A 27,486-nucleotide genomic window follows, 5' to 3' on the forward strand; every position below is an offset into this window, starting at 1 on the left:
GTTGACATCTTGTGTTTTTCTTTCCACTGATTTTCTGAAATTCCCTGTTTATCTCAGTGCATTCAAAGCTCCTTTTCTTTTTTATCTTGCGAAACAAACATTTTATTTGGTTAGTTTTTCTTTTGTGCAGTAAAAGAATTATGTTAATCAAGATTTATTATGTATTTAAAATCATTTCTTCCTGAACTTCACCTTTCTTTAAGATGAACATTTGTAAAGTTTTCGAAAGAAAACCAATACCACTAATTTATTTCTTTACAATTTGGAAAGGTTGCTTTATGTAACTTTTAACCTTGGTTTCATAAATATGAACAAGAATAGACCAAAGAAGAAAGACAAAAGGCTTAAAGCGGATAACTCTCTCGTATACTGTCACATGAGTTGCTACACTTTGAAAGCCTCTAACTTGTCCAGTCTCTTTTGGCCCATATCCTTCGTGTTTTTGCTTTGATGTTCAAGCTTTGTACACATCCTTTTTACCTTAAAAGATTGACCCAGCTTTAAATAAATGGCAAGAAAGTTTATTTTTTTATAATCCAGTAAATATGTATATACTCCTATATTCTACAAAATCATTCCTTCTTCGACCATCTTGTTAACCATAATAACATGAAATTTTGAAAAATGCGAACAGAATGCATTTAAAGGTCGCAATGACTAAAGATTTTTCTTTTCCTTTTTTCCATTTTATGTTTTAACAAAATGTCAATAGTAAAACAAGTCATAGTGGGGTTTGGACAATTTGACGAGAAGTGCGGATAAAATGATGATGAGAAGTGAGACTTTACACAAAAAGATGAGAGGAAAAAAGGTAGGTATTAGAATTTGGAACATGTTGAGCCTGGAGAAGATGATGATGGGGTGCTGGTGGTGGAGTCTTGCCAAAGATGAAATTCTAATTATGTCGGAGGGCATGCCAACAGTCTTTGCATTTCTTGCACTTTACAGCTTTGAAAATTTTTATTTTGTGTTCACAACTGACACTAATTATGTAAAAAAAAATTATATTTTATTAGTGGAATAAAAAAATTATAAGATTCGCGTCTACAAATTTGTGGGACAATAAAACATTCACACAACTAACATTTATCGCGTGAGACTCAAAATAAACTTGTTCTCACCACTTCTGCTTTTACAAGCTTTTAGGATTAATTTTGTTGAAAAATGTCTTTGATATAAAGTATTATCAGTGTTTAAAACCCAACGCAACCCATCGAAACTGGCATTCTTGGGCGTCATGTCACGACACGACAGAACGTGCTTTCCCTGCTACTGAATTGACAATTGACTGAGAACTGAGAAACTACTCACTCCGTTTTGTCTTTTGACTCTCCAATACTTCCCTTTCATTTGAGCACTTCACTAGCCCATGGCACAACTTTTTGGAATAGGAACTAGCTCACCCCTAGCAAAGATTAATGTGAAACATTTAGATGTTGAATAGAAAAATATGATATGGTACAAATATATTCCGAGCAATTGTGTTTTGGAGATGAATAAATGCTCGGTTATATAAAATAAACGCTCGATGATTTATTCTGAAAGATGTCAATATAGGTTACTCTTCATTCATAATGATAAAAGGGTTTTATATAATAGATGCATCGTGGATTATTGATCGGAGTCACAAATATTAATCCGCATCAGTTGTTCCATCCTGATAACGGGTGACTACAGAATGAATAAACGTTATGTTGGAGTTATGAGTACATTTTAATATTAAAATTAATATATTAAGTTGCATGTACTGGTGAGGATAAAGTGGAGAAAGTGGTCATTTATTCTTGTAATCGCTGAGACATGTTTTCCCACATTATATCCTACTAATTATCCCTCTAAGCCTCAAATAATCATCCATTTTCTTGACATTTAATTGTTGAAGGAATTCTACACCTATATAAAGGAGGCTTTCTTCCTTGTGTTGAGTAGATGAAAAATAGATGAGGAGTGGATGAGAAATATTATATGTTGTGTTTATATTTTGAGGTTGGTGTGTAGAGAAAGAGATAGTTGAGAGAAAGATAAATACTCTAATTCTCCAACTTAGTCACTACAAAGAGAGTAATTTTATGTTGAACGAAGGTGTTGGTATGGTGGAGCTTTGGACTCTTCAACTAGTCCGGAATTGTTTGAGTCACACGACGTTGACAGGCTGTTGTATCCTAGTGGGGGCAAGTTAGAGTTGTACTGCTGGACTGGTGAAGATTATCTTTGCAGTGGGCTTGAGTCTCCTGAAAGAGAGCGAGATATCTGCACCTCAGCTTGAAGAATATTTATTTTTTCTTCATTTTCATATTATTTTTCAACTGTAATTTGTTAGTATATTCACCGACAGTTTTAAGGAGATTCATTTTTGTTATAGTTTGAAAAATTGCTGATATCAAGATAGGAGATGTCAACATTATTCCGCTTCAACATCGCTAGATCTCTTTAAGAGATGGAAGGGTAAAGCACTTTTTTCTACTTGCTAAGGAAAGGTAAAATAAATTTACCTAATATTTTTTATGAATAGAGTGACATTACTTTTCTTCACGACCCAACCGGAGGGCCATGACGGCACCACTAGACATATGTACATCATATATATATATATATATATATATATATATATATATATATATATATATATATATATATACGGGTCATCAAGCTGATCTCAAGTACACAAGCCGACAAAGTTATCAAAATAATAATACCACAAAATATAGACCGAGAAGGTCATGAAACATCTAGCTGTGCATATCTGTCTACGAGCCTCTACTAAAATGCATAATATAATAAGGACGGGACAGAATCCCGCCATGCCCAAATGTGCACAAAAGAATCATACCAAGCTAAACTGCAACTCCGGAACAAGTAGAGTGCTTCTGTAAAACGCTGAGAAAGCAGCCTAAGGGTCTGATCCATCTCTCTGTCTACCTGCGAGCACGAACGTAGCATCCACAAACAAAAGGACGTCTGTACGAATAATGTACCGAGCATGTAGGGCATGGAAAACAACATAATAAGGATATGAAGGTAACATGAGCTAAGAGAATAACCTGTACATCTGAATGCCTCTTGGCGGATACCATACATGCTTTCCTTTTTCAAAAAAAAAAAACTTTTTTCATACATATACCATAATACCGTACCCGGCCATAATAGGCTCGGTATCCATACCCGGCCATAATAGGCCCCGTATCCATACCCGGCCATAATAGGCTCGGTGTTATCCATACCCAACTGCAGTGATGTGCACAATAGGTGTCGTACCTGGCCGACTATAGGGCGGCTCGGTGTGAGAAATAGCTACATATATATAAAGCATGCATGAGAGCTCAAAGAAACGTTATGACTCTATCGGAGTGACGTAAGGTCGGTATACCTCCGATTACCATTATGGATCTAACATCGTCGACATATCACACCTTGAAGTCAATGACCATAAGATGAGATCAACAACCATAAACAAGATCAATAATCATGAGACAAGATAAATAACATCATAAGAAGATCAATAACATCATAAAAAGATCAAGAACATAAGCTTCCAATATTTCTAGGAATGGAGTCATTATGAAGGACATTTGTATATGTTCATATCAATATGATCATGCCAAAAGAAAGAAAGGGACAGCCTTAACATACCTCAAGTCATCCAAGCAATCCAACAATCGAGCTAAGTACAACTAGCACGCCAATCCTATAACAAGGAATATGCAAACTTAGATGACGCTAGTATATCATGTATATCAACGATAACTTGATTCTAAAATGAAACGGGCAGCAATTCCCCTTATTCTCTAGCCACATCAACATATACAACAACCCACAATAACAAGAAGCTGCTTACAAGAGTCCTCAAATACTTCTTTCACTATCCAAACAAAGATTATACACCAAACAAACCAAAGTATACCAATAGACAATAACAATATACACTTCCTTTCCTTCTCAAGGAGCATAATATCATCAATACATCAACAACATTAGATACTACTCATATACATAGAAATCAACTTAACAACACCACCACAACATGCTCAAAACAGTCCATAATCTCCAATGGTTTCTAACTCGTTCTTGGACTCCCTCTTTTACTTTCTTCCCTCAAACAAGTTGTATAACAATCAAACAACCTCAAGAACATGCATTAGAGATGAAATCTTACCTTAATCATGCAACAACAAGCTCTGGATCAAATTACTCCACTAAGATGAAACCTCCAACTTCAACACCAAGAAATATTTGAACTCTATTAACCCTAGTGAGCTTCTTAGCACTTGATTCCCTTGAATTTTGCTTTGGTTTGACATAAGAACTCATAGAGAGGGTTTAGGAGTGTATTTGGGTCTGTTTTGAAAGGAAAAATGAAGCCCCAAAATGTGAAAAACAAAATTTAAAGCAACTTTTAAAATCCACCGACATAAAGTACAGCCAAAATGTAAGGCCCGTACTTCTATGTACGTCCAATACTTTCAGCCCGTACTGGAAGGTTAAAATTCCAACTTTTTGAAAAATTCGGGTAAAGTACATCCAAAATGTACGGGACATACGTTTTTGTACAGGCCGTACTTTATCCCGTACTTCTCAGAATTGCGATCTGTCAATTGCATTGGAAAGAAAACTCGCTGAACTTGAATTTGTATAGGTTATGCATTCCATAACTCCTCATATTTTAGGATATATACCTCTCTCAAGTTGGACCAAAATTTTCTGTCCAAAATTCTGTCAAGTTTTCCCAAAACTTTGACAAACCTAATTGCTTCAATTTGCTTGATCCCGGAACCTTTAGACACTTGCTTAGCACTTGTTAAAAGTATTCCTTAACCTTATAAGGGTTTCATGACCTCTCCGAGCATACGTTAGTTTACTTACAATGCAAATGACGTGAAAATTTTCAAGGTGTAACATTTTCATAAACATAAAATTGATATTTAAATTCTCAAAATAGTGGGGGCTAAAGAAATGAGAAAAATATTTATCTTGAAAAGTGATTTCCGCATCTTTGAGCATGTTTTAAAAAGTGTGGCAAGTGCATGTATTAATCTTGAAAAATTCACATGTTATTTTTGCCTCAATGGTTGATCATTTGTTGATCTATGGCTCTAACATTGGTGTTGTTAAATTAAAATAAAAATATGTGTAGCAGCCTTTTTGACGTGAGAAATTTGAGTGAGGCAAATTTAATTCTTGGAATTAAAAATATATATATAAAAAATAAAAAATAAAAAATAAAAACATGTGATAAAAACTTTTCTTAACCAGTCACATTATGCTGAGAAAATTGTGAAGTACAATTTTGTGAATTGTACTTGTGTTGCAATTTCTTTTGATTAAGTGTTTATTAATTTTCAATTCAAAGTGGAAATTTGTGATAAATCAAAAAGGAGTATTCTAGCCTAAATATGAGCTATGTGACTGATTGCACTTGATCTGATGTTGTGTATGCAGTAGAAGTACTTAGCAAATAAAAGCAACCAGGTATACTTACTTGGTAAGAAATTTTGTGGCTTATTATATAAAAAAATTTCCTGCTGTACTCGAATACTATTTTGATGCAGATGAGAAAATTTAGTGTTATGTGTTAGAAATAAAAATTATTATTGGTAGCTCTACCATGGAGGCTGAACTAATTGTGTTAGCTTCAGCTAGTAAAGAAGAGAATTGATTGAGAAATTTATTCATTGTGATAACACCAATATTGTTGGTAGAGTTCAATACCATTATCTGACCCATGAGGAGAAAATATAATACTGCGAGATTATTTGTGAAAAGTGGTATACCATAAGTATTGATTGTGTTAAAACTTGTGATAATCTTGCAAATTTATAGACAAGGGCCTTTGCAAGAGAAAGGGTCTGGAGCACATCGAGGGGGATGGGACTAAAGCTCGAAAAATTCATGAGTCATATATGAGGAAACCCAACCTGGGGACTAGAGATCCTATAACCAGGTTCAATGGGAAAAATGAATCATATGATGACTTGTTGTGAAATGCACTATAATATTTATTTTATTCCCTCCCTATGGTGTGAGTGCATTTTCCTGTAATGATTTACGGAGGTTGAGTCTATGAACTCTTAATGAAAATCTGTAGCTCGTATGAGTGGGTTGTTAAAGTTACAAGAGCACCCTTGACAGAATTTTACCTATGTGAGTGTGGAAGTAGGCCGCTTCCTATGAGAATTGGGCTTGTTCTCAAAAGCACTCATGAAAATCGGAATAGCACAAGGCCGTAATGTGTTGGCTATTAAAGCTCATGTCAATACCTTAATTATTATGTGTAAGAAATGATACTTGATTTCCCCTAAGCAGTCATAGTTCAATGAGAAGCACACTACTAACTCTCGAGTAGAGATTGCTGTTTTACTAAGTGGAGGTTCAATGCAGAGCACACCTTCATTATGCATAATAGTCTCCCCTCAACTAAATTGGTGAACTCTCTTATTTCAATATTAAAATGACTGGGGGAATGTTGGAGTTATGAGTACATTTTAATATTAAAATTAATATATTAATGTGCATGTATTAGTGAGGATAAAGTGGAGAAAGTGATCATTTATTCTTGTAACCACTCTCCCACTAATTACCCCCCACTAAGCCTCAAATGATCATTCATTTTCTTGACATTTATTTGTTGAAGGAATTCTACACCTATATACAGGAGGCTTTTTTCCTTGTGTTGAGTAGATGAAAAATAGATGAGAAGTGGACGAGAAATATTATATGTTGTGTTTAAATTTTGAGATTGGTGTGTAGAGAAAGAGATAGTTGACAGAAAGATAAATACTCTAACTCTCTAACTTGGTCACTATAAAAGCGAGTAATTTTATGTTGAATGAAGGTGTTCGTATGGTGGAGCTTTGGACTCTTCAACTAGTTCGGAATTGTTTGAGTCACACGACGTTGACGGACTGTTGTGTACTGGAGGAGATAAGTCGGATCGCATCTTCTTTGGACGGTGAAGATTATCGTTGAAATGGGCTTGAATCTCCTTAAAGAGAGCGAGATATCCGCACCTCAGCCTGAAGAATATTTAATTTATCTTTTCTTCTTTTTCATTCTATTTTTCAGCTGTAATTTATCGGTGTATTCACCAACACGTTATAAATTGAATATATGGTTTAAACCGAGAGAAAATATCTCTTTACCAGAATGAAAGGAGGAATAATAATAATGATGTTAATAACAAATTGGTCCCTCTACGTATAACCTCTCCTATCACCTTTCACCAAATCTCATCATTTCACCAATTTGAGGACCCTTTTTATTCTCGGCGTGCCCGACTACACGCCAACATTGGTGATGGGTAAGACTAATAAGAGAAAAGATGCAAAGAGTCCTTACATGAAAGACAAAAACTAAAGTAATGCCAGCTACCCTGTGTTGTATAGGCAAATGTAATAATGAGAATCTTCCCACGAGTAAGATGACATCCGTTTCTTGCTTTTCAAAATTCTTCTCTGTAGAGTTTGTACTGTCGATTTTGCTAAACGTTTGTGTATGTCTTAGCCAAGGGCCTATCGGAAACAGCTTCTCTACCTCTCAAGGTAGGAGTAAGGACTACGTACACTCTACCCTCTGTAGACCCCACTTGTTTGTTATTTGTGCCTGTTTTATACTATCTCATATTCTCATTCATATATGCAGTTCTGCCTTCTTTTTTTTTTTTCCTTGCACCAGTGGATAGCAACAGACCTGTGAAATTTGCTATACTGTTTTACTAACACACCAACGAAAGCATTCTAAGAGGACCCTATCCTGAAACATAAAACAAAGTGACCCCCAAATAGAAATATGTCATCAAACATCTCATCTATGCCTACAGATTTAACCTGCTGGGGTAATCAATTGCAAGCTTAGTCCTTCCCTTCAAACCTCGAAATACACAAGTTATGACTTTAACCAAGAACATCTAAGTTGGAAATAGCAATTGCTGTTACTAAAAGGTTACTATCGTAGACAAAAATGTGGATATTAATGATATAAGAAGTCGGTGTAGTAATGACAGTATCAAATCCCGGAACTCGGAGCTGAGCAAATCAATCCCAGAACTACAAGCATAGCCAAATCCTCCCTTCTAACAGTTCACTTCAGAATTTACGTACGGTCATCCTCAAGATACTCTTGATAAAGGGCGGCTTCTCCTATGTCGTATCAAATTCGCATCGAAAAAAAAGAGATTTGTCCTCTCCTATAAAGAAATCAAAAAAAAAAAAAATCGTAAAATCTCGTCTAATACTAATATCTAATCACTAACTAATCTAACAATCTAACAATCTAAAATCTAATTCTAATAATAAGTAATAAATTAAGGTTCTATTTCAACACGGAACAAAGGGGACAATATAGAGGATGGGTAGAAATAAAATAAAATTCCGTGTAACCTTAACTGGACCTCCTCCTTTCCTGTTGGACCTAAACAGAAAAAGATTGGTACCTTGTATTACATGACTCTTGAGAAGAACACTAATGTAAGTGGAAAAAGAGAGAAATACTCTTTAATGCAGTGAGCAAAATAGATCACAAGTATTAATATTAGACGCAGGGAAGACTTCTCTCCAGTAACGGAAGAATCTTCAACCAATGCCCAATTTATCTCCGAGATGATTCCCATAGTTTTTGTTCAATGGCCAATTTTCTTAGCTCCATCAGACCTTGCTCAACTGAAATATCAGCGGCAAGAACCATTAGAAAATGAATCAGGCTTTATGCGATAGTAACTAATAATATCACTACAGTAGGACAATTCAAAAAATTAACCTTGAATAGCTGTGCATGTGTGTATGATTTTCAAGATACTATTGTGCAGTAAATAGCTTATTTTATATTGATAACGATAATCACGAAGTTTATGCAAAATATTAAACTATTACATTAAAGTATACTCTCTCCGGTTCAAAATAAGTGTCCACTAAGCCTTTTCGCACCTCTTAAGAAGACACTAACTCCTATGAGAAAACACTAACTCCTATAAAAAAATTAGGTCTTTTGACTAAACGACCCTTAATTAATAAGACTCTAGTCTATTTATTGTCTCGAGTAAATGGGGGCAAATCTGAAAAAATAAAGTTAATTTCTTTTTGATTATGTAAGTGGACACTTATTTTGCACTAAAATAAAAAGGCTAAGCGGACACTTATTTTGAACCGGTGGGAGTACTGTTTATTCAACATACGCTTGCACTACAAGTTTGCTTTACTAACTCTACCTTTCTGAGTAATTTATTGTACAATTTACTTTAACTTTCTAACTCATTATGCAATTTTATTTCAAGAAAAAGTAAAGTCAATGGAGTCCCTAAACTTTTCAAAAGAGTCTTAAGTGTAAGTAATTTTTAGCTCTTTCTCTATGTTAACATTCTTTTCAACTTGTTGTTCATGCAGATATTAAGCTAATATAGAAAAATGATTTAGAGATCAATTTACTGCGAACACAAAAAGTCAAAGCAAGACACAAATTGAAATTAATGGAATACTACCTTTTTTTTTATACACCAAATTGCTTATTTACTAACTTGAGTGTCCACAACACAATCAATATTCTTGTGTGCAATACAATATAAAACACATGATGGTCTAACCAATTAAGTACTTCTGAACATGGTTTATCAAAAAATAAAATCTGGGTAATAGGCTTTAGGTATGGAATGTACCATCAACAGCATCATGAGAAGTTGGTGCGTGCCCACTGCGACTACTCCAAAATTGAAGCCTTCTATTGGCTTTTTCCTCCTGTATACCATGGGTTTTGGCTCTCCTCCAAAAGTAAGTTAGCCATGCCTAAGAAAATGAAATTTTGAAGGTAAACGTAATGTAGAGAAAAGGAGGAGACAAGTTTGAGCTAATTGAAAGAGGTCATTCATCTCAATGCTGTCCTGATAAGAACACAATTAAGCTGGATTTTCCGAAAACTTTGGTGTCATAGTGATAAGATAGACGCTGGTATCATAGGGTGATGAGATACAGACACTTATGTAAGAGAAGGAAATTGTTATTTTGTAGTTTATCTTCGAAAATTGATAACTTCAATTAAGAATAGAATTAAACTGTTTTTACATTTATCACAGTAAGGGGAGAAGTAAGCAGACTTCTGAAAAATCAAAAAGGAAGTACTCATTGACATAATGGTAAATGATCACAGTTCGCTAGACATGTGGTATAGCAGGAATCAGAAAGGTAAATATAACTACAGGATGAATTCAATACCTCCTTGAAAAGGACGTCCTCAGACTCCTCGGGGCTGAGTTCTGAAAAAATTGAAAAATTCAAATAATTCTCTCTAAAAAGGATCCAGCAAGACATTACAAGATCAAGGCATTGCAAAACATTTAAATTAGACAGGACCACCGATTTGCCCTAACAGGCTCAAAATAGGCACACCCTTCTTTTGCCGCATGTCTAAGCCAATAAACAATATGTAAATCAATAGACAAGTTTAGACAGGCACCTCATTGTTTTCCATGTTTAATCCAACAAGCAAAATGTGAAAATAAAAGGAATAATAATCTAAAAGGCAAGAGAACTTGAGGAGATTTAACACATAAGCTGCTTGTTTATTTCCAGCTAGTTAAGTAGGATTCTGAGAGGGACAATATTTGATGGTGATAAAGGAAATCTAACAACCTAAATGCAAAAAGTTGTATCGTCACTAGAATGACAGATCAGATGGACTTACCAAATGCCTCCATATACTTCGGATCACTTGGTGATTTGATGTCTGCAATAATTAAATCAGATAATAAAACACAATCAATCTATAAGGATCATACTCCTATTGTTGAAAGAGAAGATGACTTCGAGTTGTAGAACAGATGGATGCAATTAATAAAGAAGTAAGCAGGGAACGCCATCTGTATTTAAGATCAGCGGACAGGTTTGCATATGCCACCTAAGTTGCTAGGAGACGGGTGCGGGAATCCAATAGGGGTACGGATCCGAGTGTCGGATCCAGCAAAATCTAATTTTAAGATTCGGGGGTGTGAATCCCGGTATGGATACGGATGCTGGGATTCGGCAAAGAATATTCAAAGTTACACAAATAGAGCTATAAAGATATTCTACATTTTGAGAGATATTCTATGAAAACTTACATGTATATTGTAGAATTCAATCTTTCATTCTCCAAGATGGGCATTCCATTTCACATGTCTTAAATCTGTTTTATATTTTACCCCTTTTTTTTTTTTTTTTTTGATCTTTTACTTTTACTTTGAGAAATCAAAATCTCAATTTTCCCCCCAAATTTGTCCATGGACTCCGGTCAAAGCATCCGAAGTTGGTTGACCGAATCCGAGACGTATCCCGCACCCGCACCTGTCCCAGTCTCGTGTCGCGATGGGTTCGGCATAAAAAATGAAGAGTCCGCGCAACTTAGTATGCCACAACATAGGAGATACTTATTGAGAAGGCAAACTTAGATGTGTTATGGATTTATAAATGATGTAATCAACCGATTAAACTCATATGTTTACTCCTCCACTTGACTTCTATGACAATGGACTTCTCCAACTGACCAGCACACCAGCAAAGAAAAAGCTTATTAGTCGATCTATGTAAAGTCAATAATTGCATGAGAGCTCTGCAGTACATTTTATACGGTTATTAACAGTGTCTTGAAAGAACAGAAGACCAGGTGGTGTTACCTTTGAGGCGCAGTATGTGATGAGGTTTATTTATATAGTTTCAAAACTAAAGAGAAGAAATAGATCTTTTTAAGAAAAGCATATTAAAATTGTATAAAAAATACTCCCTCCGTCCCATAATAAGTATCACTTTAGTCAAATATTTTTGTCCCATAATAAGTTTCACTTTAGGAAACCAAGACATAAATTGACTAGTTTTTTCCAATTCTACCCTTAGACAATAAAGTAACATCTAAATGATGATTGAAAAAGCCACATAGTAACTTGGAATGTTGGATTCCCAATATCAAAAGGTTTACTTCTTGTGCATGCTCTAATCAAAAGGTAAAAGTAATTTATTTTTATTATATAGGGGTAATTTGGTAAACTTCACATTGCATTATTGATTTCTTAATGTGCGTGTTTTTGGCTAAGGTGACACTTATTATGGGACGGAGGGAGTATATATTACATAAGGGCAGCCTGGTGCACTAAGATCCCCCTATGCAGGGGGTCCGGGGAAGGGCCGGACAACAAGGGTCTATTGCATAAAAAAAAATGTAGAAGTTAATTCAAAATTATCTAGCTGTAATAACATGTGTACATTACAACAATAAAAAAGAAATAACATGTCTACATTACAAACACCGTCACCAAATAAAAAATTATGGAGAGAAAAAAGTCAAATACTTAAAGAAAAGTTAAGATGCTATGTTCTACAGTGTATAGTGCTAACAACCCAAAACATGAAAGATGCAACCCTCAATCCATTGGGGTATTAACCCCATGAGACTTTTGTACTTGTGATCATCCCAAGGCATTTAGCCTTTGGCTCACACAGGGCGAGCCATGAGCAGTGTTGTGAAAGGCGAGCGCCTTCTCGCCAAAGGCGAGAGGCATGGCGAGGCGTGGCTCTGCCGCCTTTTAGGGCTGTGGCGATGTCACCTTCAAAAGTCGCTAATGGCGCCGAGGTGAGGCGCCAGTGAAGGCGAGGCGATAGTGGTTTTTTTTTTTTTTTTTAAAAAAAAAAGCAATTAAAAGAAGTTGAAGACTTAAATGAAACTTATCAAAAGAAAAACAGCGGCTAGGGTTTTTTTTGCCTCCTCCTCTCTTCTCCTTCAAGCTTTTCAGGTACGCTCTCTGTTTCTCCTTCTTCTTCAGTTCTTCTTCTTTCTTCCTCCTCTGTCTTCGACTTCTGCTTCTTCTTCAGTTCTTCTTTTTTTTTTTCCGGCGACTTCTCCATTTTTTTTTCCTTCTTCTATTCTCTTCTTCTTTTCCTGTACGCGTCCCTGTTTTTTCTCCTCTGTTTTTTTCTTTTTCTATTTTCTCCTCTGTTTTTTTTTTCTCAACTGCACCAGTTAGGCAGTGACTGTTTTGCTCATGTTTTTTCTGTTCAATAATTGTTAACTTTTGTTATACAGTTATAAACAGTAGGTTCAAATTCAATGGCATCGTCGGACACTAGCAAAAAAGACATAAGTCGGAATTATGGTACCAAAGGCTCAACAAAAGATTCTGTTATATGTAACTTTTGTCGAGGCACTTTCAATGGTGGAATTACTCGTCACAAACAACATTTGATTGGTGGTTACAAAAATGTAAAAAAATGTACAGTTTGTCCACCTGAAATTAGGGAAGAAGTAAAAAAGTATGTTGAGAGAAAACAGTTGATAAAAACTCAAATGTTGCACCAAGCATCCTTGAATTGAAATATTTGCTAATATGTTATTGCTAGTGAGATTTTGATTATTTATATATGCAATTAAATATTTTAATTTTTTGGTATTTATTGGCGCCGCACTTCAAAAAGGCGAGCGCCTCGCCGCTCGCCTCGCCTTAAGGCGAGGCAGGCCCTTGTCGCCGCGCGCCGTCCAAAACACTGGCCATGAGGTGAGTCCCATTGATTTAGACGTTGCCTTTCCAAATGCTTTTTTTGTCTCTATTGGTATTTGAACACTGGCCTCCAAGATGTACACCCACTTCGTTGACCACTAGGCTGCACCCTTGGGTTATAAGACAGAACATCTTCAAGCAGCAAACCACAATCCTTGACCTTGGCTTAGAGTCTCTGCTGAGTACTCCCTCCATCCCAATTTATATGATGTAGTTTGACTGGGCAGGGAGTTTAAGAAATAAAGGAAGACTTTTGAATCTTGTGCTCTAAAAAGAACCAGAGATATTTGTGTGGTTATAGATCATCCCGTTAAGCGTAAAAGGTAAAATTTAAAGCTAAATTGTTGCCAAATAAGGAATTGTGTCATTCTTTTTGGGACTGGCTAAAAAGGAAAGTGTCATATAAATTGGGACAAGCGGAGTATCATTTCATTGACAGATATATAAATGTGCAAACAATGACAGCTGATTATAGCATGTAACAACAACTACAACAACGCCTCACCTAGTGATTAGAGCATGTAACATGTACATTTATTTGCAAGTAGGGTTAAGGCACTTCGGAGATCAAAACACAAAAGCATATGAACATATCAGTAGTTAACTAGCAATGTTTAAACGATAAACAAGAGACAAACCTGAAATTGATGTCCGAGCAGAGTTTGGACGTCGTTGTTGAGCCAGCGCAAGCATTATGGCATCCTCAACCTGGATCAGGGATATCATTAAATGGAAAAGCAGTGCCCTATTCTTCTGACTAAAAAGGATAACAAAAGACTACCCTGGTGGACATTATTTCTACTTGCAAGAGATGATTTACACCCCAACTATTCTAGAGGAAAATAGGAAAAGAATGGATTGAAGGAGTATATTTCATCCCTGTCAATATGAACTTGGTGTTCCAAATCCAGAGACTAGCCTGATATTGGCCTGTGCCCTAAGTTACTCAGACTCTTCAGTTTCGGTGCCACACCCGTGTCGATACGATATGGGTGTGGGTGTGGGATCCGTACCCAATCTGGTCAACTATTTTTGGGTACTTTGACCAAAATCGATGGAGAAATTCCGGACAGATCAAATGATTTCTATAATCAAAACAAAAGCTAAGCTGGACTTGAAGAAAATGGAATACCTTGTATATTGAAATTTCTATGTCAGTCCTCTTCCTTTTCTCCTCTTCCGGGATTCTCCTCTTGATCAATATTTTCTCCTTAGGTTTTCCATATAATATCTCATAATTTGGGTTTTATAATTCTATTTTTAGATATTTAAATTACTTTTAGCCGAATTTCAGCACCCGTATCCGTACCTAGATCCGTATCCCCGAAACTTAAAATTTAGATCATGAAGGATCCGACCTCTAGATCCGCACCCGTATTGGACACCCACACCCTAGTCCGAGCAGCTTAGCCTGTGCCTTATTCCTCGGCTGAACACCGTAAGTATCACAATTCCATCTTCTAGTACAAAACCAATGATTTTCACTTTCTGTAATAACCATTATGATACATATTCAGTAGGTCCTTTCTTATTTTTACCAAAATTTCACCTAAGATCAACTTAAGACATAATGAATTCATAATATCAATCTAACCTGATCATGTTATCATTAAACTGCAATGTGGAAATTTTAAAGCTTAAATCAATAATTGACTTGGTGAAGAAATGAATGAGTATTGGAATCTTTAATTTGAACAACAAATTTGTGATGTTAGTGTTGACAGAATTTATGATCTTCGAAAAAACAAGATGAGAAGAATTTAGAAGCTAAAGATTAGAAACAGAGCAAGCAATGCATGTTGTACCTAGTTCAAGCCTTCAAGGAACTAAAGAAAAATACTGGAGCAAGAACAACATAATGACTCTAGTTATTAGAGTAACCTTCAAAGAAACAAGTTCATTTAAGCCCATTTCAACAGAAAGCATGCTTTCTATATTTCCTTCACCAGTGAGATCATTCAAATCCTGAACAAGCTTTCCTCTCTCTGGATTTTCATCACCTACAAAGGAAGCACTGATTATGCCTATTGGAAATATTTACCATGTAGACAAACCCTTAGCTTGGTTTAATCCACAAAAGCAAATAGAAAACCCATAAATATATGCTTGCCTTTTTCCAAACATTCTTCCTTTGCCTTTTGGCCAGCAGAGATAACCAATTCAAAAGGAAGAGGTGCGAAGGATGACCAGTACTCATGTTTTGAAGTAGCAATATCTGCACAAATGCCTGAAAGGCAAAGCAGAGCAACATTAACTTATCTAAGAAAGCAATTAGATAAGTACAAAACAGTAGACAGCATTCATGCACGGGAAATAGTGAAAAAAGTATTCCCTCCAACCAATTTATGTGATGGTGTTTGACTAGGCACGGAGCTATAGAATGAAAGGAAGACTATTAAAACTTGTATCTCAAATTAGCCACTGACATTTGTGTGGCTATAAATTTTCTCATTAAGGGTAAAATGGGTAGTTTAACATTAAATTGTTACTAAATATAGAAAGGTGTCATTCTCTTTGGAATTGACTAAAAAGGAAAGAGTTCATTTAAATTGGGACAACGAGAGTATTTTATTTTTTGTTTTGATAATTATGATGTCTGGGTCAGCTTGCGTGCACCTCGACTAATTCCAGTACTTGCTACCTCCTACCAGCATAGATACTGTATAACTCTATCCACCAAGGCTTGGACATATGAAAAGAAATCACCTAACGTTTTTGCTTCCATTGGGATTTGAACTTGTGACCTCATGGCTCTCAATACACTTCATTGACCACTAGGCCTCACCCATGGGTGCATCTAATTGATGCAATCCATGACGGAAAGTCAATCTCTTCGGTATAGTTGTAAAACAATGTAATCATAGTGAATTTGCAATAAATTCTCTAGGTGAAGTTAGTGCCAGTACTTTTTTTTTTTTGATAAAGTAATAAAATTTCATTAGTAAAGCATCAAGAAGATGCAAGGTTACAGATGGGCAAAAAGCTGCTTCAAACAAAACATGAAGCAGACTTAGCAAAAACCTGTAGAACAATCTAAAGATATCCCATCTCTACTGTACTAGAGAAAGGGAGCTAACAAAATCCAGAAAATTATCCATCCTGTTTACAGGGGCAAAAAAATGCCAACTGAAAAGACTAACTAAACACCTAGACTTTAAAATGCAAATAGGAGTTGAGATTCCATCAAAGCATCTATTGTTTCTCTCCTTCCATAGGGTCCAAAAAATTTCTGCTGGGATCATTCTCCAGATTCTTTTGATGGATTTGTCAACTCTCCAGAGTATCTAGCTAGCATAGGCATCTTTGATGTTGAAGGGCATTACCCATTGGAGACCAACAATAGAATAGAAAAAATACCAAAGGCTAGCTGCTGCAGGGCAGTGCAAAAATAAATGGTTGACACTTTCATTGGTCTGCTTGTGCATGGCACACATATTAACGACGATTACACCTCTCCTCCTGAGATTGTCTTGTGTTAGGCATACTTCCTTCAGTGCAGTCCAAGTGAAGCAAGTAACTCTGAGAGGCTGTCTGGTTCTCCATACAAGCTTCCAATGCCAGACCTCTAAAAGGCTATTTTGAGAACTCCAGTTGTTGTAACATTGCTTTACAGTGAAAATCTTTTCCTTAGAATTGCCCCAGAGGATTCTGTCTTGAGATTCTGCCACCAAATTACTTTGTCCCAATCTTTCTAAGAGAGAAAGAAAATCATCAACTTCCCAATCCTGTAAGTTTCTCCTTAAAATTGGTGTCCAACAGTAGTTATCTCTATATTGAGCTAACGTTGCTTCTTTGTTAGAAGCTATCAGAAATAGTGAAGGAAATGAGTCTTTTACTAAAGTGTCCCCAAGCCATTTATCCTGCCAAAATCTGATCTTGAGCCCATTTCCAGCCTTGAATGAGACATTCCGGAAGAAATCCTCTTGGAGACTACTGATGTGCTTCCATACTCCAACACCATGTGGTTCATTGCTTCTCTTTGCAGTCCAGTGGTCTTGAATACCATATTTAGCTTTGATGATTTCCTTCCAGTACCCTGCCTCATTTTGACCGTACCTCCAAAGCCACTTCATGAGTAGGCTATTGTTATTAAGCTTAAGATTTCTGATTCCCAACCCCCCTTGGCCTTTGGGTTGAATAACTGATTGCCATTTGACCAAAGAGAATTTGTGAGTAACACTGTTACCTTCCCATAGGAATTTCCTTCTGAGTCTGTCAATCTGCTTTAGAACTGAGCTTGGCATAGGGAAGAGTGACATACAGTAAGTGCGAATGCTGTCTAGGACACTGTTGATGAGGGTGAGCCTACCACCCAATGAGAGGTATTGCATCTGCCAAGTGGCTAGTCTTTTCTCCATTCTTTCAATGACTCCACTCCATATCCCAGATGATTTGAATTTAGCACCCAAAGGAAGTCCCAAATAGGTGGTGGGAAAGGAGCCTGTTTTGCAGCTAAGAATCTCAACAAGAGCTTCTAGGTTGGCCACTATATTCACTGGGTATATAGTGCTCTTAAGCATATTGATATGAAATCCAGAAATGGCCTCAAAGATCATGAGGGTGGTGTTGAGATTAGAGACCTGTTGACAATCAGCTCCACAAAATATAAGGGTGTCATCTGCATATACTATATAGCAGATGAGAAACTGAGACTGAGGTAGAAGGATTTCTGCCCACTTGGAACCCTTGAATCCACTGAAGTTCTTTGGCCTTCGCTAATAGCTAAGATAATCCTTCCATGGCGATGATAAAGAGGAAAGGGGACAGTGGATCCCCCTGCCTGAGTCCCTTTTGAGAAGAGAAAAACCCAACTGGACTTCTGTTCACCAGAATTGAAAACTTCACTTTCGAAATACATAAATAAATCCATCTTATCCACCTTTCCCCAAAACCCATTTGCTTCAAAATGTTGACTAAATAAGCCCAGTTAAGCTGATCAAAAGCTTTCTCAATATCCAATTTGCATAGGATCCCAGTCTCTCCACTTTTAATTTTCCAGTCTAGCACTTCATTGGCAATCATGGATGCATCAGTGATCTGCCTATTCTTCAGAAAAGCACTTTGCTGTCCAGAAACTAAGGAATCCACCATTTTTTCCAACCTCTTAGCCAGAATTTTGGCCAGCAATCTGTAGACACTGCCTATAAGACTTAGAGCCCGTTTGGATTGGCTTATAGGTTAAAGCTGTTTGCAACTTATAAGCTGAAAAAAATAAGTTGGGGTAGTCCAACTTATTTTTTTTGGCTTATAGGCCTTTTTCAGCTTATAAGCCGCTTTAGATAAACTAAGTTAAATGGGTCCAATTATTTTTTTGAGCTTATTTTAAGCACAAAATGACTTTAAGCTGGCCAGCCAAACACTCAAAAAAGCTGAAAACAGCTTATAAGCCAACTTATAAGCCAATCCAAACGGGCTCTTATAGGCCTATAATCTCTAAGTTCTACAACACCTTTCTTCTTTGGGATAAGAGCAATGAATGAGGCATTGCATGATCTCACCATTTGGCAATTCTGATGAAAGAAATTAAAAGCTGCTAGCAGGTCTGCTTTGATGAAGTTCCATGATTTCTGAAAGAAGGCCATAGTGAAACCATCAGGGCCTCGAGCTTTGTCAGGGGAACAAGTCATGAGAGCTTATGAGATCTCCAATTCGGTGAAAGGAAGTTCAAGTTCCTCTTTATCAACTGTGTTGAGACTTGGCAGACCTAGACAGCTGAGGGTCTCCAAGATTCAGTCTCTTTGTAGATTTGTTGATAGTACTCCAGAATACCATCCTTGTTCCTTTCTTTATCTTCAATTACTTCATTCCCTATTTTGAGTCTGTCAATGGAATTGCCCTTGCTATGTGAGTTGGCCATTCTTTGGAAAAAGTTTGTATTTTTATCCCCCTCTTTCAACCATAAACATCTTGATTTAAGTTCCCTCTTTGTAACACAGGAGGAGCGAAGGCGCTCCCTTTCAATCTAGCAACTTTCTGAATGTGTTATTGCAATGTTTCATTCCTCTTTCTTGATTCACGATCTCTTATGTGCTCTTTTGTCTTTTTCTTTTTTTTTTTCTTGTGGTTGCGGTGATGGCAGGGTTTCAGGTAGTTCATATGATAAAACAATTGGAAAATCAAATACGGTAGTTAAATTGACGTAACTTGGATGACTTCATAAAACCATTTCAAATCTATAGCTGATGATAAAGGCCAGTGTGAGCAGCATACACAGGAAACCAAAAATTAATAATGAAACCTTAAAGGAAGAAAGAAAAGGATAGAAGTCAAGAAAAAAGTTTCTCTAGTTCAGAAAAGAAGAGAGATCATGGATGTGACTAGGAAACTGTGATTCATTACTTACCAAACTGAGCAGCTAAACCCCAATAACGTGCAAGCCAGCATCTTTTGAGAACAACATCTTCCTGCAATATAATATGCCAGGTAATTAATTTTGTGATGAAACTTTTTGCAAATGATGAAAGCAACGTCAGAAAGTGCAGCTAGATACCATCTCATTCTGGGTTAAAATCATCCTTTGTGTCATAGAACGTAGAGATTTAACCTCTGATTCAGTCCCTTGAAGTTGATCTACAGCAGCAGCTGCCTCATCTTTTGCTTTCTATGTCAAATATAGTAACAAAAAATTAGATAGAATAAACCAGACGTTGCAGTAGCACATGGTGGTGATGTTTACCTGAACATTAGAACGGAGGCTTGCAAGTTCCACATCTATCCCATTCTTTGCTTGTTTTGCATCTTTCAGTGCAGCCTGCACCAATTAATCTTCCGCAATTGCTTTTGAGGTGTAAAACATTATTTGAAACTGTAGCACACTTGAAAGCAGTTACAAAGAGAGGGGACAATGCTGTTGTAACATGTGGGCATGATATTTTGGAGAAAACTTAGACAGTTTAACATATAATGAATAACATAAACTCGAACTTCTATATGAAAGTTTAGCGAGAATAAGCAGGGAAATTAGTATACTCTACCCATTGTCATGTATCATAATAGAAATAATTGAATGGTCCATGCTACTCTAACCATGTTTGTGTGTGTGTTTTCCTCAATAAGTGGAGTCATGTCTAGCCAAGATAAACTTTTTCCTCTGGATTCTACTATTTGTTGGATGAAGAATGACTTTTTATGCTTTTTAAATAAACTTCCTCTCACACAAAAGACCAAAGGAAGAAGCAGTGTGACCAAATTAATCTGCAATTAACTCAAATATCCAAACTGACCTCCCTTTGGCGCAAAAAGGCTTCCTTCCTGCAATTGACAAGAAGTGTTATCATGATACTGTGGTATATGCATATCCGTCAAAAGACCGATCGCGATATAAATAACAAATTCAGTGGTAAGAGGAATATGTGGAAGACTTTTACCTGCTTAACAACTTTGTTTCTAAAGATACCCCTTCTCCAAGAGCGGCAACCTGATACATAAGAAATGTCTTTCAACTGTCAGATGAACTTGAAGTTTAAATTTAAGATATCCATGGTGCATAAATCACAAAATGAGAATCAATAACATTTATCCAGCAAAATTTCTAAATAAGGTGTCCATTATCATTATCATCTTCTTCTCTCTCTCTCTCTTTTTTTTTTTTTTTTTTTTTTTTTTGGTGATAAACGAGGTGTTCATCATTTCTATGACACGCTGACTATATTTAAGTGTTTTCCTCTCTTATTTTTCCCAAAATAAAAAGACAAAACATAAGTTTATTCCCTTCATCCTCTTACAGTTAAACCAGTAAATTTCAGTAATGAAGCACTGAGGATCTTATATACAAGGGAGAAAAAGCAAATGAATGTTACAGGTATTTATGAGCAACAAAGAGAAAGGTGTGCACAGTTCAGGAATAATAATGGGATAACCTGTTTCTCAAGCTCCTTCACTCTAGCTTCTGTTTCCTCGTGACCCGTTTCAGCAACTCTAAGCTGCAACAGAATTTTTCAAATTCAGTATAAACACATTCAGAGATGCATGGCTTAATGCAAGTAAAGCAGAGGAAAAGAACAGCTGAAACGTGCACCTTTCCAAGCAGATTTTCATTTTCTTCTTGTAGCATATCAAGCTGCCGTAAAAATTTAAAGATCAGAGCAGAAAGGGCACACTGAAGTCAAGTCATATATCAAGTAATTACATGTGTATGGAGACACAAGAGACACTTTACGTGTCTAATGACTGAATACTATGCATGTAAGAATAGAGAATGTCAATTTGATAGCGCAATGAACATACTTCATCACGAAGCGCAGAAGCAGCACGGTGATCTCCTGTATCTTTCAAGTTAACTTGTCTTAAATCTGGCGAGAATCTGCATAGCACATTAGATGATGAATGCAAAGAAAAGGAACTAAAGCATCTATATCTATCTATCTATATATATATATATATATATATATAGACACACACACATTGTACTGCTTTATTGTTGCACATTAACAGAACTACACGGATGTGCAGATGATTAAGCCAGTCAAATATCTTTTTGAAATGTCATAGCAAATATTTTTAGGCTCTAAAAATTGATTAAATGACACAATTACAAGAACTTGGCAATTCTGGAATACATGACACGTAATAGATACAACCTACGAACAAAAAGCAAAAACACATCTTTCAGACCCTTTGTTCCAGCTGCTTGTTTGTAGGAGTGACAGATTGAAAAAGGAAAAAGGAAAAGAGGTATTCACTATTAGAACCTTTTCTCTCTCAGCTTGTCGGTAGGAGGATCGATTGGTGGTATAGGTGAAGGAGTCTTCACAGGCTGTCGGGCACTTGGTATTGATGGTGGAGGACGAGCTGGCACAGTCGATCTTCCTGCTGATGTCGAACGAAGAGACGGTGACTCCTCCACAAAATTCCTAGCTAGCTACTCATAGAAGCAAGAAATGGAAACAGTAATCATACAGAGGTAATCACAGACAAAAAAATAATAATAATAACGTGCTGATGCTTATGCTCACTTAGCTTAAATTTGTCTAACTGTATCCCCTTTTTACTTTATATTACTCCCCTCCTTTTCAATTTGTTTGTCTAGTTTTGACTTGGCACGGAGTTTTAAGAAAGTAACGAAATTCTTTGAATCTTGTGATCTTAAATTAATGAGATGTGGAATGTACTAAAATAACCTTTAATTTTGTAGTCTTAAACATGCCATGTGGAAAGCCAAGAAAAAAGAGGCATTGAACTAAAAAGGAAAGTAAGACAAACAAAATGAAACGGAGGAAGCACAACTTTTACAACAAATTCAGGAACTAAATCCTAAGAGATTTAACAACTATCCCAGTTACTTGAGCTATAGTCACTTTGTGAACAGAAGCAACACAAAAAGATTTGTAGAGATCATTTTGGAAAGCTTCAATCTTTTTTTGCGTTTCGTTTGACAACAGACTTATATTACTGAAATCACCGACAAATGAAGCCAAAAAGTAAGACAGGAAAAAAATTAGTATGAAAATGAAGAGTGAGATAGATGGAGGTGGTTGAAGATTACCTTAGGGGAAGATGATCTGTTATTGAGCTTGGCAGACTGAACAGGAGGCTTGATAGCATTACCATTGGACCTGGAAAAAGATGGAGGAATAGGAGCAGCAAATCGGAACCCAACATCATCATTATCATCATCATCGTCATCATCATTGCCAGTGGCTGCTTGAGATGCCATGACTTGAGCAAGACGCTGAGCAGCAGCTTTAGCAGCAACATTCTGAGTACGCTTAATGTTGGACATCCCCGACACTGAGGATGACCGACCGTGATGATGATGAACACGTCCTGGTGATGAAGAGCCGGTAGTAGAAAGAGTGGGAGCTCCGGATTCGGTGCTCCATTTCCTTAACTGTCTTGGACTTGCAGTTCGTGCCCGATCCATTAATAAGTTGTTTTTCTTAGTTGAGTTCAGTACAAAATCATTAATAATTAAAGATGAGGGAGAATGTAGGTTGAGAGCATGGCTAGATTTGGGGGTTCATTTTCGGAGCTTCTTTGCCGGAGAGATTGACGGAGACAGATATTTACCTTCTGAAAATGGTTGGCCGTCTCTTCTTTTTCTTTTCTTTTCTTTTCTTTTTTTTTCTCTTTTACTTTTTCTTATAGCTAATTCTCATTACTATTATAATATTATATTATTATATGGCACCGATAGCAAAACTGCGCATTCAACATTTAAGATATTTCACCTGGTTTAACATACGAGTGCTATTCCACAATACTTGCATCCCTTTTGTGGTGGGGGTGGGGGTGGGGTTGGGCGGGGGGGCTGCATATCACGATGCAAGTACAAATATTCAAGGCCATACTACTCCACGTTAGGTTTTCGCACTCTCATCTATTAGTAAGCTACATTTGATCTTTGGGCATAGTTATCTTTATTTTAGCATTTTTAACTATTTTGGCTATGCTAGGGCCTTGTCTCGATAAACGTTTTGATTCATCATTATGTTAGAGGTGTATAGGGTAAAATCTGTCAACACCAAGTGGACGTATTAAAGGATGATACGTGGCAATGATTACATGTCAGATTTGAATCAGCAAGCGAGGGGCTCTAGGAAAGCATAACGACGCTCCGGAGGAGTAACTTGGCAACCGCTACCTGAGACATAAACTACAAAGGGTCCGGAGAAGCATGCTAACTAACCGATCAAACATCATTCAATGTGCAACCGTTACATGAAACCCCAAGTCTTCCTCCTGTCTTAAATGTGCATTATTGCCCTTCATTGTCATTCATTGTCATAGCATTAAATCTCTTTATTATCTTTTATTACCTTTGGCATTAATATTGGTAATGAAGAGGCATGATTTGTGGATCATGCACCCCATAGCTCTAGTATAAATAGATGTGTTCATCTCATCGTAAGAATCATCTGAAAATATATACAAAAATTACCTTACTCTTATTTTACTCTTAGTTCCTAATTGCTTTTGTTCAACCAAGCAAAGATTTGATTGCTCGCTTGCCTGGCGACTCTAGCTCAAAAGCTTCTCCAAGGCTGAGGCTATTGCTTTAAATTCCTTTAGCTTGCTTTATAATTATCTTGCTTAATTTTACATATTATCTCATTATTCGGTCATATTGATCCATGTGTCCTTGACCACTTACATAAATTCAACTGTAAGGATTTTTCGTGTAAACAGTTTGACGCCCATCGTAGGGCCAGGACAATTGTGGTATCATTGTGACCCATTGTCTTATACTAATTCTCTTAAGTCTTTTTTGTTAGAACATATATTTCAGATATGACAAACACTACCGATGACCAAACTCATCTCACTCCCAGAAACAACGATGGAGCAACCGTCTGTAAAGATCTGTTTGGTTGTTATTGTGTTTCCAACCCTTTTGATCCCTTTCCAAGCTTTATTAGCTCATGTTTGACCAGCAAGGACCGTTGGCACGCTTCTCGAGGTCATCGAAGTTGATTCGGGTAAGTTTTGGAGAAATTTGGCTTAAAAGCGAAAAATGATTGATTCAAAGTTGACTTTTGGGTAAACAAACCTTTTTCGGGAATCCGTCGATTCCGAGATGTCCGGATGGTCTTTTAGAACTTGTGTGCATATTCGGCTCGGTTCCCAATGCACTCGGATGCATTTTGGGACTTGGGTTGGAAAGTTAGTTTTGAGGTATCTGGGGTTGACTCAGTCAACGAGACCCCGATGAGAATTCCGAGGCCACGAGTGCGTTCGTAGCAAGTTTTTATGTATGTCTACATATCTGGTTTGTGAGCAGATAGTCTCGGGTGATAGTCAAAATTTCGGGGTGAATTGTGAACTTGAGTTTAAGATTCTGGGGTTTGGTGTTCGTTATGGCAACACCATTACCGCTATAGCGGCACCGCAACCGCAACAACGACGTAGTGAGAATCTAGGTAGACCGCCATAGTGGTCTGAGAAATCGCCATCGCGGGACAGCTGTAGCAGTCCCGATGCCGCAAAGCGGTGATGACTGAATCTGTGACTTAAAAGTGATTAAAACTCCAGCCTCTTATCATTATTTCACATTCATATCTTAAGGCTTAGGAGGCGATTTTTAGAGCATTTTGGCTATTTCTTCACAAAGGCAACGTCCTTAGTCTTAGAATCCTCCATTTACTTCTATTAATCCGTAATCTAAGGCTAGAATCCCTAGAATCAAGAGAAATCAATTTGGGTTTCATAAAAGTTCATAAAAATGGTTTAGACTTTTTAAGTTGTTTATGTTGATGAAAATTGGTCGGGTTATTATAGAATTTGATATATCTAAGGTTGTTAATCATGAATCTTCCATTGTTTGTGATAAATTCTTGAATTAGAAAGTTAGGGTTTATACCCGAAATTGGGGGTTTCACCTAGAATCCGAATTTGAATATTTCATGAGTTAATCTAGCTTCTAATTGATAGGAATTGATCACCTAGAACATTAATTTCATGTTGAGGCCTATACATTCCTAATTTCACCTTTCTAGTTCATAAACCCCATTCCATAGGTTGGGATTTGAGTCTTGAATAGAAGTAAGGTTTGAATGATGTTTTTCTTGATTCTAATTTCATGATTCGGATATATTTAGACTTCCATTATCTCGAGGCTCAAAGGAAGGGAAGGAATGAGGTTTGATTTTGGTGACTTTGCTGTTCGGCTCTCCAGGTAGGTTATAGTTTACCTTATGGTGAGACTTCAATTAGCGCAGCGTATGTTTAGATGATATTATCGGAGAATACATGTAAACCTTCGGGTATGAAGTTGGATTGGATATTGTCTTAGTTTGGGCCTTGTTGTACGATTTAGGGGCTAGTCACCCCGTTGTGTTGTTGACTTATCTTGATCTATTTACTTGTTGGCTCGTTGCCACGTTGAGACATTGGCTATGATATTGCGGTACTTTACTTGATTGATTCTGAGATGAGAATGGTGATTCCATTGTGGCTTATTGTGTAGCCTTACTATTGATATTACTTGTGTGCCATGTGTGGTACTGTTTCAGATTAGATTGGTTATTGATATTACATTTCATCGTATTCATACGTATTTTCATGATACATTGATATATGCATGGCTATGGTACTGATGATGATAAATGAGAGAGTGTAGCCTCCGAGGTCTTTGCTGGAGAGCGTAAAAGGGAGATGAGTGTACGCTGCCCGAGGTTTCTTACCGAGAACGATTGAGTGTCCGATGCTCGAGGTCTTTGCCGGGATTGTGAGAGTGGTATATGGACTTCGCGGGTTCCTCGTGAGTCATGATCGCCGTACGTGGAGTTATTCCGTCTGGGACATGTTGTACAAAGTTGCATATGCATTGCATTAATTATACATACATTATTGCTTTGCATTGTACTTTCTAGTTTTTGGTAATCTGTTGTAATACTATCGTGATATACTAATTCTGATTGATTACACTGAGACTTGGCACATTTGGGTTTAGATGCTATAACATAGGTGATGACTTGCACTATGATTACGGATTCGTGTTGACTTGTACCTGTTGGGTTATGTGTTTATCTTGCTTTGATGTCTTTATAAACGTTATCTAGTCTTAGTCGGCCTATGATATCTACCAGTACTTGTTGTTTGTATTGACCTGCACTTGCTGCAATCTTTTATGAATGCAGAGTATCAGGTAGGATCGACTTCTACTCTTCGTGGCTGGGCTTCAAGTTTGCTAATTCGAGTCTTTCAGGGTGAACACGAGGGCATTCACTTCCTGAAGACTCTTTCTTTATTATGTCATTATTTCCATTCCCGAGGCATGATTTTTGAGACTATTGATGTATTACTATCATTCAGACTTGTAGTATTTAGTTAGTGGCTCTTGTATGACCAGACCAGCTACTGGAGTGTATTTCTTTTACTTTCGCATTTTCTTATATTATTAGCATGAGACTTACGTATTTCTATCTTCTTCCACTTTATTTGTGTTTTTATGATTATTGGGATAAGTGTTCGCTTACCGAGGTGGAAAAGGTGCGTGCCCGCACGACTTAGTGAAAATGGGTCGTGATAAGTTGGTATCAGAGCCC

At 36.8% G+C, this 27,486-nt stretch overlaps 1 protein-coding gene across 2 annotated transcripts; it reads right to left on the reverse strand.

Annotated features, from left to right (window-relative positions):
- Window positions 1–8,350: 8,350 nt before the first annotated feature.
- On the reverse strand, window positions 8,351–23,651 carry LOC132067136 (coiled-coil domain-containing protein SCD2). Of its 2 annotated transcripts, XM_059460274.1 has the most exons (17): window positions 22,986–23,643; window positions 22,192–22,361; window positions 21,728–21,803; window positions 21,519–21,560; window positions 21,361–21,423; window positions 20,869–20,918; window positions 20,725–20,752; window positions 20,178–20,252; window positions 19,992–20,102; window positions 19,845–19,905; window positions 15,612–15,728; window positions 15,383–15,501; window positions 14,140–14,209; window positions 10,663–10,704; window positions 10,194–10,234; window positions 9,641–9,767; window positions 8,351–8,651 (listed from the first exon to the last, which is right to left on the reverse strand). In XM_059460274.1, the coding sequence occupies exons 1-17, from the start codon at window positions 23,361–23,363 to the stop codon at window positions 8,581–8,583; spliced, it is 1,641 nt and encodes a 546-aa protein (XP_059316257.1). In that variant the 5' UTR covers window positions 23,364–23,643; the 3' UTR covers window positions 8,351–8,580. The 2 variants fall into 2 exon arrangements, with proteins under 2 accessions (XP_059316257.1, XP_059316258.1); XM_059460275.1 differs by lacking the exons at window positions 8,351–8,651; window positions 9,641–9,767; window positions 10,194–10,234; window positions 10,663–10,704 and adding an exon at window positions 11,146–12,997 and having other exon boundaries at window positions 22,986–23,651.
- Window positions 23,652–27,486: the final 3,835 nt, after the last annotated feature.

Source organism: Lycium ferocissimum, chromosome 8 (assembly GCF_029784015.1).
Source record: "Lycium ferocissimum isolate CSIRO_LF1 chromosome 8, AGI_CSIRO_Lferr_CH_V1, whole genome shotgun sequence".
Lineage (NCBI taxonomy): Eukaryota > Viridiplantae > Streptophyta > Magnoliopsida > Solanales > Solanaceae > Lycium > Lycium ferocissimum.

Excerpts from the sequence above, each read along its gene's own strand:
- LOC132067136 (XM_059460274.1), bottom strand. The coding sequence starts at position 23,363 with ATGGATCGGGCACGAACTGCAAGTCCAAGACAGTTAAGGAAATGGAGC. Across the intron at positions 20,919-21,360 it reads TGAAGGAGCTTGAGAAACAG|GTTGCCGCTCTTGGAGAAGG; the intron begins GTTATCCCATTA and ends CTTATGTATCAG. Across the intron at positions 10,705-14,139 it reads TGCTCGGACATCAATTTCAG|ACATCAAATCACCAAGTGAT; the intron begins GTTTGTCTCTTG and ends TAATTATTGCAG.